Below are 18,527 nucleotides of genomic sequence, written 5' to 3' on the forward strand. Positions count from 1 at the left end.
ATTTGGGTCCCTTTCCTATCGTTAAAAAGATTTCTTCCGTTGCGTTTCGTTTGCGTTTACCGTCTAGTTTAAAGGTCCATCCAGTCTTTCATCGTTCACTGTTGAAACTTGATACCTCTAGTCGTCGTGGTGCTATAGCGGAGGGTATCACTGCCACTTCTCCGCCATCGGGGGAGGAGGCCTTTGTGAGAGGGGATAGTGTTATGATTGAGCCTCATGGCTCTGTTACTGACAGACGTGGGCGTAAGACTCCTCGGGAGTCAGATACTCTCGAGGAGCGAGAGAGAAAAAGACTGCGAGACATATTTGCAGCACCATCTGACGAAGAATCTTTCGAAGGGTTTACGGAGAGAATGGAGGAGGGGCTGGTTAGCTCAGAGGAGGATGAGATGGATTGGACTCGGGTAAGGGAGGAATTGGGTGCCACTGGCCATGATGGGACAGAAGATGAATGGGGACCTTCAGGATTAGACCCATGGCTTAGCTGGAGGGATGGGACGGGATCCACAGCTGGAGATGCTGTTGGGCGTAGTCAGAGGTGTTCCAGCTCTGACGAGGAAAGTGATGAGGAAACGCCCGGGTTAAGGAGGACAGCTGACAGTGATGAAGATTTGTAACTGGCATAAAATGGGGCTTGGGAGCAATTGCAAATTGCGTCGGGCAAGGTAATCTGGGCAAACGCTTGGGATCCGTGTGTGTGTGGGACGCTTCCCTGAAGACTTGTGTGCTTTCCTGTGCTGAGACGTAAGTTGATTGGAATCCAAGGTCAGACGGCGGGAGGGATTGTGTGGGCATTTGTTTGTGCAAACCTGTGCTTACTCTTATTAGCTTGACCTTCCGTCGTCTTTCTGACGGACGCCATCTCCTGCTTTGAGAACCCGGACTGAACTGACCACGGCTTGTCTTCCCCCCTTCTTGGACTTGGAAAAACTACAAACGTCTGCTTCTGGCTTTGATCTACGGAACGGAACTGGTCTACTCTACTTCTGCAATCCTTGGCTGAATTGCTCGTGTTGGAGATCCTGTCTACTGTGTGTGTGTGGGAGCGACGCAAGTTACTCTAAGCACAGTGCTGGCAGCAGAGAGGAATCTGCTGCCAATTAGTTGCATTCTTTGTATCTTTTGTTCCTTGGCTTTTGTTCTGTTAATACCTAGGCTGAAGCAAGCAGTTTGTTTTTACCCGGATTAAACTCCGGTTTAATCCGGTTTATCTTTTGAACATTTACTTTTGTCCCTTTTTGCTACTAAAGGCAAAAACTGCCTGGCCCTTGTGTTTTTACGGGCATTTTTGAGTTCTGTAATCTAATAAACTCTGTTACTTTGAATCTTGTGGCGTTCTGTCTTTGACAGCCTTAGTCTTACGAACCTTTTCCCTACATATGCTGGTTAGTTGTTTGAATTCCTCATTGGTGATTTCCCCCCCTTTTCCATTTTCTATGCATGTCTCTTGTAAATTGTAGCTCAGTTAAAAGTCCTTTGGGCATCCATTCTGGTTGTTTTACATTTCTCCTATTTTTTCTCCTTGCTGGCACTGTTTGCAATTGTGCCTTGAGTATCTCACTTTTAAGAAACTCCCACCCATCATTAACTCCTTTCTTTTTTAGTATTCCTATCCATGGAATCACGCCCAGTATTTCCTGGTGTCAACTTTCCTAAAGTCTAGAATGCATGTTTGACTTCTCTTAGTTTCATCCTTCCTTTGTATCACAAATTCTAGGAGCACATGGTCACTCGCTCCGAAGGATTTCATCACTTCCATTACACTGACCAGATCCCCAGTGTTGGTTAGGATCAGATCCAGAATAGCTAATTCCCTTGTTGCCCCTTCTACCTTCCGGACAATAAAATTATCTGCAAGGAAAATGAGGAATTTGTTGGACTTTGTACTCTTGGTAAAGTTTGTTCTCCAACAAATATCAGAGTAGTTGAAGTCCTCCATTACTACTAGAGTTCTTCTTTCTGCATGTTTGGTCATCTGATCAAGGAAAGCTTCATCCAGTTCTTCCATCTGGCATGGAGGTCTGTAGTAGACCCCCACAACTACATCTTTCTCCATCCTTGTTCCCTTAATTTTTACCCAGATGCTTTCAACCTGGTTTCCAGGATTTAAAACTTAGAAACCTGTTCACAGGTATAAATATTTTAAACATAAAATGCTACTCCACCCCCTCTACTGTTTGGTCTATTTCTCTTAAATAGTTTATACTCCTCCATTGTTACACTCCAGCCATAGGATATGCCCTTTGTATTGTAGGCTGGAGGTACGTTGCAGAACAAGGGCAAACATCTCAGCCAAATACTTTACTATTGCCAATTCATTTTAGGCCATTTCAGCTGATCTGTGAACTAGAGGCAAAATCTCCTCTTCTGATTTATTTCTTGTTACCCTGAAATTTGTGGTTAAATGCATACCTTTTCATCAGATTTTCCAAGGTGTCTGTGACATAAATAAATAAAGCCACTGTATACTGTATTTAGGACATGGAGCACAGTTCTATAGTATATGCACAACTGAAATTGAATTGCCAACTCAGCTTTGTAATCTATATATTGTAACTTGGAGTCTCCATAGGAGTATTTTCAGAATGCTTGTTGTGGAGTAATGCTAATCTCCTAATTTTTCCCCATAATAAAAACTGACTATATGAGAAGAAGCAGAAACCTAACATTGCATCATTTTTTAAAATTCTAGCATGCCGGCTGTCAAAGCTAACTGCTTATCTTACAGAGCTGGGGAAACTGTGGCTTTCCAGACTGTGAGCCACAAGTGCTTTTGTCAGCCTGGACAGTGATTAATATGGAAAGCATCCACGCTGGAAAGAAAAGTTCATGCAAAGTCAGTAAAAGATGCTATCAAGCATTATTATCCAAAACCATATATATAGCAAACTTTTTGTCACTAGCTCCCACTTTAACTTGGATATTCAAACATGTGCAATGCAGTCAAACTGTGAAACCATATGTCTAACATTTAAAATTACTGCTACGTATTTTGTTCATGTTGTCCTTAATGATCACATGCACAAAAATAACCTTTTAATTTTACTTTAGTGTGTGTACAAACTTGTGGTTTCATCATTTCGGCAATCGCTCTACTCACCCGTTGTCTCCACGATGCCCTCTAGGATGACAACAATCTCAAACTGTTCTGTTTGCATGCTTCGCTGGGAAAGGTCATAGAAGGGACTTTTGGAATCGATCACGTGGCAGATTGTAAGTGGCGAAACAAGAAAAAGTTGGTCTGCCCCTGTGCTAAAACCTACATCCAGTTCAAGCTGATCGAGTGGGAGAAATTCACCCTCAGGAGTTTGCCGGGACTGCAGAAAACATGAGGAAAGAAAGGAAGAGAGAGAGAAATCACAAACTAACATAATTCTCAAGACGGTCTGACAGCAAGTCACATCTCTGCCAACACTTTGCACTATCAATCATCTGAGTCAAATGCAAGCAACCGTGATTATACAGCAATGTTATTTTAAAAGCAGGGGGGAGGAAGAAATGGAACATTATAGAACATGCATGAATTATTTATAAATACATCTTACTATAATTAAAAACTAAACAGCTCATGAGATCTGAACTCCAAATTATGCAAACTGGAAAATTTTTGCACACCAGAATGTGGCAGCTAAAAAACAAGACAAAAGGAGGATTATTTTGTTCTTGCTCTGACACATCTACGATACCCACCACAGAGAACTAATGGAGAAGACACATTAAACGGAAGCATTTTCTGTATTTTACAGCTCTTCATAGGCCCAAGCTAGATCTACACTGTCCTATAATCCAGTTTCTGAATCCAGATTATCTGCTTTGAACTGTATTATACAAGTCTACATTGCTATATAATCCAGTGTAGATGGGGTCTCAGCCAGCAGCTACCTTGTTGGAAAGTTCTCCAGCCATTTTTTCCCAAAAATGTGTGGTGCTTCATGCAAAAGCTAACCCTACCAGGCATCCTAGAGAAGGAAAGTGACAACCCTAGTCTGGATTGAGTAAGTATACATGACAAATGAGCTCAGGTCTATCTGAAACACAACCCTTTCCCATGAAAATATGACCATAGTTTGAGTTCATCTTCAAAGGATGTGTCATATGCTCCACCAGCAACAGAGGTTCCAGATATGAAAACATGAGATAGGGTCTTTTCTCTGCCAATATCCCAATGATGGAATTCCCATTCAAGGAAGGTCAAATTAGCTTAATCTCTCATGGCTTTAAAATGGGTAGTGAAAGTGTTCTTATTTCGATTTCCTAATAATAGTAATAATGATGATGATGATGATGATGATGATGATGATGATGATGATGATGTCGCCATTCCAGGTGACAGTCGGATTGATGAAAAACAACAGGAAAAACTCAGCTACTATCAGGACCTCAAGATTGAACTTCAAAGACTCTGGCAGAAACCAGTACAGGTGGTCCCGGTGGTAATCGGCATACTGGGTGTCATGACAAAAGATCTCAGCTGGCATTTGGAAACAAGACATTGACAAAATTACGATCTGTCAACTGCAAAAGGCCACCCTACTGGGATCTGCGCGCATCATCCGAAAATACATCACACGTTTGGGAAGTGTTCGACTTGTGATTTCGTGACACGAAATCCAGCATATCTGTCTTGTTCACTGTGTCATACTATGTCATTGTGTCAATAATAATAATAATAACTTTATTTTTATATCCCGTATCCACCTCCCTGAAGAGGCTTACATAGGGAACAAGCCCAATACAACAGCAATTAAAACCAACCATAGATTAAAACATAACTCAATAAAATCAATAACATTACAAAAGACAATAAAATAACAAAAAACAGCATCATCAGCAACCAAAACTCTATCCCATAATGAGTACTGAAATACAGGGGGAAGAGACTTGTGCAATATACTTCCAGAATAGGACTGGAGGACAAAATTATGAAGAATAATAAATTAAAACTGAAGGAGCAATGTCATCTAACCCTAAACCTATAGGACAAAGGACAGGGATAACGTGCGAGGACTGATGGTAGTTATAGTTGGGGCCAAATATCCTATGGCTGTTTAATCGAAAGTGTTTTAGATCTTTGCAGAACGTGGACAAGGTGGCTGCCAATCTAATCTCCCTGGTGAGAGAGTTCCAGAGCCGGGAGGCCACTACAGAGAAGGCCCTCTCCCTCATCCCCACCAAATGTGCTTGAGACGGTGGTGGAAGCGAGAGAAGGGCATCCTCTGTAGATCTTAGATCCCATGCGGGTTCATAGGGGACGATGCAATCGTGAAGATAGGAAGGTCTTGTTTAGGGCTTTGTAGGTAATCACCTTAAATTGGGCAGCCAGTGGAGTTGTTTAAACAGGAGGGTTGACCGTTCCCTGTAACTTGCACCAGTTAATAACCTGGCCACTGATCTTTGTACCAACTGGAATTTTTGAGCTGTCTTCAAAGGCAGCCCCACGTAGAGCACATTACAGTAGTCCAATCAAGAGGTAACTAAGGCATGGACCATCATGACCAAGTCAGACTTCACTTTTAATTATTTTTAACTAAAGACTGAAAGCTTTAATTTTGCTGCTTTAACATTTTGATTTTAGTTTTTTTTATCAAGACTGGATTGCTTTTGATCCTCTATATAATAGTTAAGTTTAGCAACTGAAAATAAGTTTTAAAAAATGATTATATGTTTGTGTGTGTATTATGTGTCTTTAACCTGTTTGTCGACTTATGGTGACTTTCTAAAAGAAACCAAAAAATAATTGGCAAGCACACAGAATTCAATCTTAGAATCATAGAATAACAAGCATAGATTGGATCCAATATCAATAGTAGGCCTGTTAAAATAAATGAGACTGAAAACTCATTGACTTCATTAGGCCTATTCTAAGCATGATTAAGCCAGGATCTAGCTCCAAAACAAATAGCAATTTATTTCATTTTTTAAAGCGGAAAGCCTTCAGGAAAGTAGTGATTTGTTTTCTTTATTTACCCTTGTCCATAGTGAATAAATCAATACATGATTGCTCAATAATAATAATAATAATAATAATAATAATAATAATAATAATATAATTTGGTGATGGCCTGAATTAGAGCCAGCATGATGCAGTGGTTTGAATGCTGGACTGGATCCCCAATTTGCCATGGAAACCCATGGACTGATCTTGTACAAGTCACAACATCCAATCCTCAGAGGAAAGCAAACTCCCTCTAAACAAATCTTGCAAAAAGAAAAAAAACCCTGATAGGTTTTGCCTTAAAACCAACATAATCCAAATACAACTTGAAGGCACAGAACAACAATTGCAGCCTTAATTAGGATGATATCCCTCCATTGTTAACTTTTGAATTGTGCAGACAGACATTGACATACATGCATGGAATAGACAAGCTTGATTCACAGATTAAACTATGTATTCTAATAAAGATGTACTGTATGTCCAAAGATGAATTTCTACTATAATTGGCATGAGATTCTTTTACAAGATACCTTTACTTTTCAATGAACCCCTGGTGGCACAGCGGCTTAAACCACTGAGCTGCTGAACTGGCTGATCGCAAGGTCCGAAAGCTCAATGGTTCGAATTCGGGGAGTGGGGTGAGCTCCCGCTGTTAACCCCATCTTCTGCCAACCTAGCAGTTCAAAATATGCAAATTTGAAAATATGCAAAGGTACCACTCTGGCAGGAAGGTAATACTCCATGCAGTCATACTGGCCACATGACCTTGGAGGTGTCTATGGAGAACGCCGGCTCTTCGGCATAGAAATTGAGTTGAGCACCAACCTCCAGAGTCGGACACAACTGGACTTAATGTTAGGGGAAAACCTTTACCTTTAGTTTTCATCGGCCACCCCACAACTGTGGAACAACCTGCTGGAAGAGATCTGACATCAGCTGTCAGAATTTAAGACACAATTGAAGACCCATCTCTTCCGGCAGGCCTACCCAGCCAGTTTTAAGCATGAATTTTAAACTTGTTTATTGGGTGCACTATTTTAATAATTGTTCTGTGTATTTTGTAGAAATACATTTTAATATGTGTATTTTATATAATGATTATATGTTTTAGCTATGTTGTAACCTGCTTCGAACCACGAGAAGAGGTGGATAAGAAATAAAATTATTATTATTATTATTATTAGTAGTAGTAGTAGTAGTAGTAAGCAGAAGAGTAGTGGTGTAGTGGTTTGAGCATTGGACTATGGGTCCAGTGAAGACCAGGGTTTGCATCTCTACTCAGCCATGGACACCTACTAGGTGGCTCTGGACAAGTCACACACTCTCAACCTCAGAGGGAGGCAAAGACAACCTCTATACAAGACAATATAATAGCTTTACATAAGGCCCCTTCCACACTGCTGATTAAAATCCCACATTTTTCACTTTGTACTCGAATATATGGCAGTGTGAACTCAGATAATCCAGTTCAAAGCAGATATTTTGGGATTTTCTGCCTTGATATTATGGGTTATATGGCTGTGTGGAGTCAGAATGGGTTGGAAACTACTTGAAGGCACATGGCAACTTTTAATATGTTCCACTGTTAATCTCTAAACTATTCTCTTTCACATACTTGAAGCCTGTATTTTAAAATATCTGAACTTCTAGCTTTGAAAACATATGCTGTTACTATGAAGAAGAAAAAACTGAAATGACATTTAGCAGGTTTTATTTGAAAGGATTCCAGTGTGATAGGGAATTAACACTGACTACAGTTACGTGAGTGCCTCTGTTTGCCCAGATAGGCCATCCTCTTATACAACTGCGGGTTTTACATAAATATTTTAAACATGAATTGCTTCTTCAACTATATCTGCACATGCCATGCATCTTGCACTCATCCTTAGTGTTTTGTTTTGAAAGTTTAAGTCTTATTGATTATCTACAGGGAATTTGCATATAATTACAAAGTGATTATTACCTAATTGCATGACAGTTACAGGGCTTGAGGCAAACCAAATATTCAGTTCTATTTTTAAAAAGTAGGGTGTGAGGATGTTAGAATGTTATTTTAAAATATGTCTCACTTCTTAAGCAAAAAATATAAATACATTATATTGAGAAGGATTCTTTAACCACTGATTAATCTGAAGAATTGTTCCCTGCATGTTTTTATTTGTTGTCATTTATGACTCATGGCAACCCTAAGGCAAGCCTATCATAGGATTTGTTTGGCAAGATTTGTTCAGACAAGGTTCCCATGACTTCCCTCTGTGACTAGAGAGCGTGACCCACCCAAGTTCATACAATGGACTTCCATAGCCAAGCAGGGATTCAGATCATGGAATCCAGAGCTATAGTTCAAGGTTTAAGCCATTATATCACACTGGCTCTTAATCATTTATGTTTATCCATATTTCTGAGATGAACCCAGCTCTGCATGGCGCAGAGGAATTTACTTGTTTTTATGTTCACAGCAAGACAAGAACAGGTGGATTTGGTGGCTGAGTTGAGGAATGGAACCCAGCCCAAAATTACACTCCACCTTAAACCAACCAACACTTGATGCCGTGGTTTGTTGTTCTACCTTTATTGATATTATCTGGCTCTATTCCAGTGGTTCTCAACCTGTGGGTCCCCAGATGTTTTGGCCTTCAATTCCCAGAAATCCAAACAGCTGGTAAATTGGCTGGGATTTCTTGAAGTTGTAGGCCAAAACATCTGGGGACCCACAGGTTGAGAACCACTGCTCTATTCAAAATATTTGTCGCTACCCAACCCAGGTTAGAATTTCTAAAATGTGACCATCCAAAATGCAGTTCAAAGTGGTGGATCACATCTCTTTGTACATCAATATAGACATTAATAAGTACTATAGATAATAGTTTCTGAGAATTTGCTTTCTTTATTTACATATTTTGTTTATTTACTTAATTATATCCCATCTTTCTCCCGATATAGGGACTCAAGGTCGCTTTGTTCATTCCTTTGTTAATTTGTTTCTTCCTACATTGTTTCAAGTACAGTAGAGTCTCACTTATCCAACACTTGCTTATCCAACGTTCTGGATTATCCAACGCATTTTTGTAGTCAATGTTTTCAATATAACATGATATTTTGGTGCTAATTTTGTAAATACAGTAATTACAACATAACATTACTGCGTATTGAACTACTTTTTCTGTCAAATTTGTTGTCTAACATGATGTTTTGGTGCTTAATTTGTAAAATCATAACCTATTTTGATGTTTAATAGGCTTTTTCTTAATCTCTCCTTATTATCCAACATATTCGCTTATCCAACGTTCTGCCGGCCCGTTTAGCTTGGATGAGACTCTACTGTACTTCAGGCCTTGAAGCACATCCTCTTCAAAAAAAAAAAAAAAAAAGCACCACTGAGACTGAATGTGAATTAAGTATGCACGATATAATGCCCCATGCTTAATACCCATTAATTTTCTGGGCCTTGCATGAGATAATTTCCTAGAAACCAACAAGAAACTTTTTTTTTTACACGGGAAAGGAACTACTTTAGGTTTTGGGTTAAAATAAATCTAAACTAAATGTCACAATAATTCCCTCTACATATAAATTACCTTCTTACCTCCACCACCTTCCAGTTTATCATACTGTACTATCTAACTGTACAAATCATACCATCCTCATCAGAGTGCCAATCACTATGATTAATATTTTTAATATGATAACACAACCACTAATTGCCCTGATCTGTCAGAGACAGTTCCCCTTAATCTGTTGTTCCACTTTTTCATCTGCATTTAAATTGTCCAAATTTGTCTCTTCTCCCTCTTTCCTATTCTGTTCCCAGCTGACTCCGGGCCTTTTCACACAGCCCTATGTCCCTGAATATCAAGGCAGAAAATCCCACAATATCTGAGTGTGGACTCAACCCAGTCCTAAGCAGATATTGTGGGATTTTCTGCCATGATATTCTGGGAGACAGGGCTGTGTGGAAGGGCTCTCCATTTGCTGCAAACTGAACTGAGAGTACAAAAGTAGTTTGGACTCCATTTAACTCAGCAGAGAGAAGAGTAAAAATCTTGCTCTTTCCAGTAGATTCGAGCAAAGGCAGACTTCTTGCTTTGTGTGTTCTTCCTCACTAATAATCTTTGTCATCACAAACACACTCTGACAGTTTTCATCTGTGAAATGTTGGAGGGCATGGGATAATGTTCTGTGAAAAAGAGTGGGACCTAAATGTTCTTTCTCTTCCAAATCACAACAACACATCCACCAAATCAATGAAAAAATGGTAAGATACTTATGTAAGTTCTGCTGTTTCAATAAGTCCACACTATTTGGGATTAGGAATTGGATTCCTACTAATAAATGAACACTGGGGTGATGATCGGTTTCCTTTGAGATCTCCTTCTTACAAACAAAATACAAGTCTGATACAGGTATAGCTAGTCATATAGAAAGCAAGGTTATGGATTTTAAAAATATTATATCCTTTAAATGGAAATTGTTTCAACAAAACTTTTATTTCCAAAATAGATATATAGCCCATTGTTCTCCATATTCAAGTTTCAGGAGGAAGGATATGTGTCAGTTGTGAACCAGATGTAGATTTTGTTCTGTCTTCTGGCTGAATTTCCTCACAGTTACGCCACACTAATATTTACATGTTTTAAATTGTTGTTGCTATATGTTTTATTCTGATGTATTTATTGTTGTATTTGGATTTGTTTGTACTGTTGTATTTTATTATGCTGTTGGGCTTGGTCCCTTTGTAAGCCGCCCCGAGTCCCCTTGGGGAGATGGGGCAGGATATAAGAATAAAGTATTATTATTATTATTATTATTATTATTATTATTATTATTATTATTATTGAATTTATTGACTTTCTCTTGAGGACTCTGCTGAATTTTATGATATGGTTGTTTGGATTCAATATTCATACTCAACATAAATATTTGGTTCTCAGTGAAGGAGCAAACTACTACAACCATGGGGTTGTTGTATGTTTTCCAGGCTGTATGGCCATGTTCCAGAAGTATTATCTCCTGACGTTTCGCCTACATCTATGGCAGGTATCCTCAGAGGTTACCTCACAACCTCTGAGGATGCCTGCCATAGACGTGGGTGAAACGTCAGGAGAGAATACTTCTGGAACATGGTCGTACAGCCCGGAAAACATACAACAACCCTGTGATCCCTGCCATGAAAGCCTTCGACTATTACAATCATATCCTATAAAGCACAAAGAGTGTTGCTGTATATTTATTCTTAATCTTTTATGTTTAAGTCACCTTGTCCTGCATAATTACAAGATAAGCAAGGACCCTGATGCAGCCTATTCAGGGATTGTGGCAAGAAGAGGATCTCCACCTGGCACTGAAATGGAAGTTCTCACTCTGAATGGGAATAAATACAGGCTCTCACCAGCTTGCTTAACACTTGGGCTTGAATATCTTGCATTTTAAACCATCGTGAAATAAGATATCTACAGTAGAGTCTCACTTATCCAACGTAAACGGGCCGGCAGAACGTTGGATAAGCGAATATGTTGGATAATAAGGAGAGATTAAGGAAAATCTTATTAAACATCAAATTAGGTTATGATTTTACAAATTAAGCACCAAAACATCATGTTATGCAACAAATTTGACAGAAAAAGTAGTTCAATTTGCAGTAATTTGCTTTGTAGTAATGACTGTATTTACGAATTTAGCACCAAAATATCACGATATATTGAAAACATTGACTACAAAAATGTGTTGGATAATCCAGAACGTTGGATAAGCGAGTGTTGGATAAGTGAAACTCTACTGTATTTAGAAGAGCAATCAACCCTTTGTATTTGCAAGTCTAACATTTGTGGATTGAATTATTTGCAAAGTTGATTAATTTGGTCTCTCTACAAATCTCTAGGTCCTCCACCACAACTCCATGATTAATTTCCAGGATGAGTTGACCATAGAGTCATACTTGCAAGTAAATAAATTTAGTGTTTTTAATTCATATTTGTAGAGGGCAAACTGTATATGCTATACGGTAATATGGCTGTATACACTAGGCAGATTGCAGTGTTCTCCTGTAAAACATGCCACATTTTCTGAACTGTCAACTCTGAAAGCCATTTCAGCTACCTAGTAAATCATATGCAGAGACATCCCAATGTTACAGAAAGGAGCAGCTTCATAATGCATCAATTAGTATGGTAATTGGTATGCAATGCAAAACTAAACTCGGGGAAATAATTAATTTAAATTCAGGGTTGTGTTACATTCCATAGTCTGTTCTTCATAATTGGTTATTACAGCCTAATAGGGAACATTCATTTTGTAGTATACATTGGTACCCTCTAAAGACTCAAGGAACAATAAAAAGAGGTATTTCACATATAATTTTTGATCTTTTTAAAAAATGCTGACGAAGTAAACTGCCTGTTTAATAAGTTAAAAGTGTGGGGTTACAATGGGATGTTCCAGGTTTTTTTTTAACAGCCTTTGGGGAAAGGTGCTTCCAAGTTTCTTCATTTCTTGTTTATCATACATTAGTATCAGGAAGCAAAAAAGGGAAACTTCTTATAAACACTTAAAGGGAGGCAGGGATGAGGTGATTTGCAAACTTTCTTAATTTCTCATAATTTCATTTTCATTCTTAATGAATTAAGAAGTGAAACATTGCTAATTCTTTACTGAATCTATGAATCTCTGTTATGAATATCCTGCTATTGTAAGCCAGGTGCAACTTCTGTCTCAGATTTATAATTAAATTTAATGAAAATAAACTTTCTATAATTCCATCTAGTGAACAATACTAGATGCATTGAAACTCATTTGAATCTACTAAACTCTTTATAGCAAATCTGCATATTTATTTTTTAATATGAAAGAATTAAAGCAAGAATTCAAGCAAATAGGCAAGAATTCAAGCATAGTCCTGCCTATGTGAGCTCCACTGTGTTCAATTTATGGGCTATACAGAGTCCCAGTGATAACATAACTCCCTTAACCCAAAATGAAAGACTATCAACATAGTAGACCTCAATCTAATCAGTCATGGTTTTTGGATGGCAATACTATCCAAACAAGGAAAAGATTTAGCTCAATTCTAAAAAGTGTCTTCAAAAATCACAAAACCAGCAAAAATAAAAATCACTGCAATTTTATTTCTCCCTTAGCATGTGAAAAAAAAAACTTGCACAAGAACATCTACTGGTATCTCCATTATTTTGTCATGTGTCTTATTTTGAACTTGTTCCCACTAGAGTTGCATTTAATATTACCACTAATTGTAAATTAGTTTGTAAACCCTTTTTCCAGCCATGACTGCAAACCAGCTTGATGCTAACAACTGAAGTAACTATTATTATAGCCACCTCAGACAGGAGACCAACCCCCTAAAAGCAATTGAATGTTGTCGTCTGACAAAAGACCAGGCAATTCACCAAGCTAATCTGGTATAAATAGTCACTATTTTATATTATATATAACATTGAGGAGTACAAACTATATCTTAACTGGTTGTTTTCAGTTTCTAAAGGCCATACCTACTATTTTCTATGCAGTCAAAGCTCTGAAGCATAATGATACTAACAATTCTGAACAATTGTTTACACCATTGCTGCCCACAAACATTTTTGTAGTATCTGGATCAATGTATGAAAACAAAAACAATGTAATATTCAGAATATAGAAGATGCCTTCTTTTCACTGGTCCCTAAAAAGTATACAAAGTTATGACACCATTACACACAATCCATACTTTTGAAGCTGAGCTTCCGCTGAGCTTCAAGATGTTGGATATATATAACCAAGTGATTTTTTCACTTGAAGGACCAAGTGCTAAAAAATATGTTGCTCTTTTCTTTGAAGCATCAGCAAAAACAAATCAGTACATCCCAGCAGGCAGCCATCTCTCCATATTACTTACAAAAAGGCAAAAACATCTTGAACGGGAACTGACAATTGAAATGAGAACAAATGGTTTAATGAGCTTCAGGGGTCATGAAAATGCAAATTGTGATGGCAAAATATATCTACCAAAAAGAAAAATGAGGTGGGGTTGGGGGAAAAAAAAAGAAGTCTTCATTTAAATGCTGGGGAGTGGGAAAAGACTTGATGTGATTTCAACTTTGGGAAGCTGCTTATGAAGGGTGGGGAAGGAAAATGAAGGCTTTTAGGCTTTTGAGAGAGAGAGATGACAGAATCTATGCTTTCAAAGAGAAAGAAAGTAGATGATGCTGTGGAGAGTTTAAGGGTAAAGAGACACATGTACAGCAAGGGATATTGCTGGATTTTGCCCGAAGAGATCTACATTGCAAATGTGCTGGAAAACCAGAAAAAAACAAAGAGAAGGAGAAGTATGAGAAGGAATAGATGAGCAATGACTAGATGCATAAAAGGAGATATACAGTAGAGTCTCATTTATCCAACATAAACGGGCCGGCAGAATGTTGGATAAGCGAATATGTTGGATAATAAGGAGAGATTAAGAAAAAGCCTATTAAACATCAAAATAGGTTATGATTTTACAAATTAAGCACCAAAACATCATGTTATACAACAAATTTGACAGAAAAAGTAGTTCATTATACATTAATGCTATGTAGTAATTACTGTATTTACGAATTTAGCACCAAAATATCACAATGCATTGAAAACATTGACTACAAAAATGCGTTGGATAATCCAGAATGTTGGATAAGTGAGATTCTACTGTACTTGCAATAGGAAAGATGTGCAAGTAAACATTTGTATATACAGTGAGATACAGCAGGGTGTTGTTAGTGCAGAAGGGAAGAAAATGAGCGTGGACTTACTTTGAGGAGTTTGCAGCGAATTTGCGCAGAGACCATATGGCTGTTGCGGAGATTGCCCACCCTGAACATGAGAGTGAGTTTGCCATCCCTCATGGAGATGGCTGCATGCTCGCTGAACATCAGCGTCTCTGCCCGCTTCTTAGGCTGGGACATTTTGATGAACATACAGCCAATGAGGAACGCATCCACAATGGAGCCCAGAATGGACTGGAACAGGAAGAGGATGATGCCCTCGGGACATTTGTCCGTGATGTACCGGTAGCCATACCCGATGGTCGCCTCGGTCTCGATGAAAAAAAGGAAGGCAGAGGGGAAGTTGTAGACATTGGCCACGCACGGCGTGTATTTCTCGTCGTGGGCTTTGTTCAAGTCACCCCGCATGTAGGCGATGACCCACCACATGGAGGCCATGAAGAGCCAGGCCACGGTGTAGGTGAGGATGAAGATGAAGAGGTTCCAGCGCCACTTGAGGTCCACCAGGGTGGTGAAGAGGTCCGAGAGGTAGCGGCTGGTCTCGCTGCCCAGGTTGCCGTGCTGCACGTTGCACCGGCCATTCTTGTCCACGAACCGTTGGCGCTTCTTCTTGTGGGCCGACGCCTGCTGCTGGTGGAAGCCGGAGCCGCTGGACGAGGTGGTCACTACCTGGTAGTCGTCGCCAAATTTCCTTCGGAGAGCAGACATAATACAGGGAGCCTCGCCAGAGCCCCCAAGATGCTGAGGGGAAAAGCGGAGAGGACTGGGCACTGCACCTCTTCCTCAGGTCCCTTTCTCTCACACTTTTTATTCCCTCCCCCAGTGTCCACCTCTTTTGGGGGGGGGACACCCCTTTCCTCCCCTCCCCACACCCTCCCTCTTTCTTTCCTCTCCTCCTTCACAACCAGGACCTTGGAAAGAGAAGTGCCATCTTCAGCATTACCTCAGACTTGGAAGTTGGGAGAGAGGCTTGCTCTAGCCCAGTCAGAGGGGCAGTGGTGCTCTTTTGGCGCCTTTTTCCCTCGTCCCCTCAAGACTGGGCACAAAGGCATCGCTTCTCCAAGCAGCGCTGGCTCTCTCTCAATCTCTCTCTCTCTCGCCTGAAGCTTTGGTGCTGAATCCGGGTGGACAGCTCCCTCCAAGTGCCCGCCTTCCGCTCTCCTTGCCTTCCTCCTCCTCGGCAGGACAGAGAAGGAGAGGCTCGGGTGGGAAGAGAGGAGGAGGAGGAGAAGCAGCAGCAGCAGCGAGCAAAACGCCCGCGCGCTTGGCTGGCTACCTTCCACCTCCGTCTTCTCTCTCCCTCTCTGTGCCTGTGGGGCGCGCGCGTGTGGACGCGTGCGCGCGTGTCTAGAAGGCCCCCGGGGCTGGGTTGCGTGGAGGAGAGGAAGCCGGAGAAAGTGAGGTCCCTAGCGGTGCTTTTCCCACGACACTGGGGAAGAGAGAGAGGGACGAGGGGAGGTAGCAGCGGCTCTTTCAACACACACTCTCACACACTTCTAACACGACATTTTCTTGGAGGATCTCCAAAGGAAGGCATGGCAGAAAGAAAACGGGGCAATGGGCGGAGGAAAAGCCCAGCCACAGGCAAAAAACAGAGGAAGGAGAAGGGGGTGGGGGTGAGGAGCAGAAGATGTAAGACTTCCTGCCTGGAACACAGTATATTTGAAATGCTGGACCCAGAAGCCATTGAAATCCACAAGCATCTGGACACTTTCAACAGAAAAAGAGGAAACCATGAAAAATGAACAAAATCTGGCTACCAGTATTAAAAAAAACCTCTAAAATCAAAACAGTAAATAAAGAACGCTCAGAAAACAAGGGAAGTCCAGAAAGGAAACAATCAGGGCCAGCTAACACATGCGGGGACATGAGAGAAGCCTCCCACAAGGATGGTAAAACATCAAAATATCCGGGCACCCCCGGGCAACGTCCTTGCAGACGGCCAATTCTCTCACTCCAGAAGTAACTCCGGACACGGGGGGGGGGGGGGGGGACCAAACAGCTTCTGCCAACCTAGCAGTTCAAAAACATGCCAAAAGGTCCCAGGTTCAAATCCCAGGAGCAGAAGAAGTGCCCGCTGTTAGCCCCAGCTCCTGACAACCTAGCAGTTCGAAAACATGCCAATGTGAGTAGATCAATAGGTACCGCTCCGGCAGGAAGGTAACAGCACTCCATGCAGTCATGCCGGCCACATGACCTTGGAGGTGTCTACGGACAACGCCGGCCCTTCGGCTTAGAAATGGAGATGAGCACCAACCCCCAGAGTCAGACATGACTGGACTTAACATCAGGGGAAACCTTTACATTTACTTAACACAGCTTCTGCCAACCTAGCAGTTCAAAAACATGCCAATGTGAGTAGATCAATAGGTACCGCTCTGGCGGGAAGGTAACGGCGCTCCATGCAGTCATGCCGGCCACATGACCTTGGAGGTGTCTACGGACAACGCTGACTCTTCGGCTTAGAAATGGAGATGAACACCAACCCCCAGAGTCGGACACGACTGGACTTAACGTCAGGGGAAATCTTTACCTTTACCTATTTCAACAAAGGATTCCCCCTGGCAGGAAGCAGCCAGGCCTAGAAGCTGAAAGGCTTTTCAATGATCCAGGGAAATCATGCTACCCCTCTTGGTCAGACCACACGTGGAATACTGTGTCCAGTTCTGAGCACCGCAGTTGAAGGCCGGTGTTGACAAGCTGGAAAGTGTCCAGAGACTAAAAGGATCAAGGGTCTGGAGAACAAGCCCTACGAGGAACGGCTGAAAGTCCTGGGCATGTTTAGCCTACAGAAGAGAAGGCTGAGAGGAGACATGATAGCCATGTATAAATATGTGATAGGAAGCCACAGGGAAGAGGGAGCAGGCTTGTTGTCTGCTGCCCTGGAGATTAGGACGCAGAACAATGGCTTCAAACTTCAGGAAAGGAGATTCCACCTGAACATTAGGAAGAACTTCCTCACTGTGAAAGCTGTTTATCAGTGGAACTCTCTGCCCCGGAGTGTGGTGGAGTCTCCTTCTCTGGAGGCTTTTAAGCAGAGGCTGGATGGCCATCTGTCAGGGGTGCTTTGAGTGTGATTTTCCTGCTTCTTGGCAAGGGTTTTGACTGAATAGCTCATGAGGTCTCTTCCAACTCTGTGATTCTATGATTTTATGACAGGCAAAGGAGGACAAAAAATTGGAAAGAGGAAAGAGAAGGAGGTGGGGGTGAGGAGCAGAAGATGTAAGACTTCCTTCCTGAAACACAGTATATTATTTGAAATGCTTGACCACTCCAACAACTACAGTAGAGTCTCACTTATCCAACATAAATGGGCCGGCAGAACATTGGATAAGCGAATATGTTGGATAATAAGGAGGCATTAAGGAAAAGCCTATTAAACATCAAATTAGGTTATGATTTTACAAATTAAGCATCAAAACATCATGTTATACAACAAATTTGACATAAAAAGTAGTTCAATACGGAGTAATGCCATGTAGTAATTACTGTATTTACGAATTTAGCACCAATATATCACGATATATTGAAAACATTGACTACAAAAATGCCTTGGATAATCCAGAAAGTTGGATAAGCGAGTGTCGGATAAGTGAGACTCTACTGTACCATGTTAGACTAAGCAGAGAAGCCTTTGAAATCCACAAGCAGGTGGACAAATTTCGACAGAAAGGAGGAAACCATGAAAATGAACAAAATCTGGCTGTCAGTATTTATTTTATTTATTTTTTTAAAAAACCCTATAAAATCAGGACAACAAATAAAGAACCAACACTCTGAAAAGAGAGGAAATCCAGACAGAAAACAATCAGGGCCAGCTAACACCTGCCAACGAAGGATTC

General features: G+C 40.7%; 1 protein-coding gene across 1 annotated transcript in view; it reads right to left on the minus strand.

Moving 5' to 3' along the window:
- The window catches only part of kcnj3 (potassium inwardly rectifying channel subfamily J member 3), a 180,065-nt gene extending 163,947 nt beyond the window's left edge, over positions 1–16,118 (minus strand). The window contains exons 1-2 of the mRNA XM_062965632.1: positions 14,713–16,118; positions 3,101–3,317 (exon numbers count right to left, since the gene is read on the minus strand). Coding sequence (XP_062821702.1) covers positions 3,101–3,317; positions 14,713–15,393 — 898 coding nt within the window. The 5' untranslated portion in view covers positions 15,394–16,118. The remainder of the gene's footprint in view (positions 1–3,100; positions 3,318–14,712) is intronic.
- Positions 16,119–18,527: the final 2,409 nt, after the last annotated feature.

Source organism: Anolis carolinensis, chromosome 1, assembly GCF_035594765.1.
Source record: "Anolis carolinensis isolate JA03-04 chromosome 1, rAnoCar3.1.pri, whole genome shotgun sequence".
Classification (NCBI taxonomy): Eukaryota; Metazoa; Chordata; class Lepidosauria; order Squamata; family Dactyloidae; genus Anolis; species Anolis carolinensis.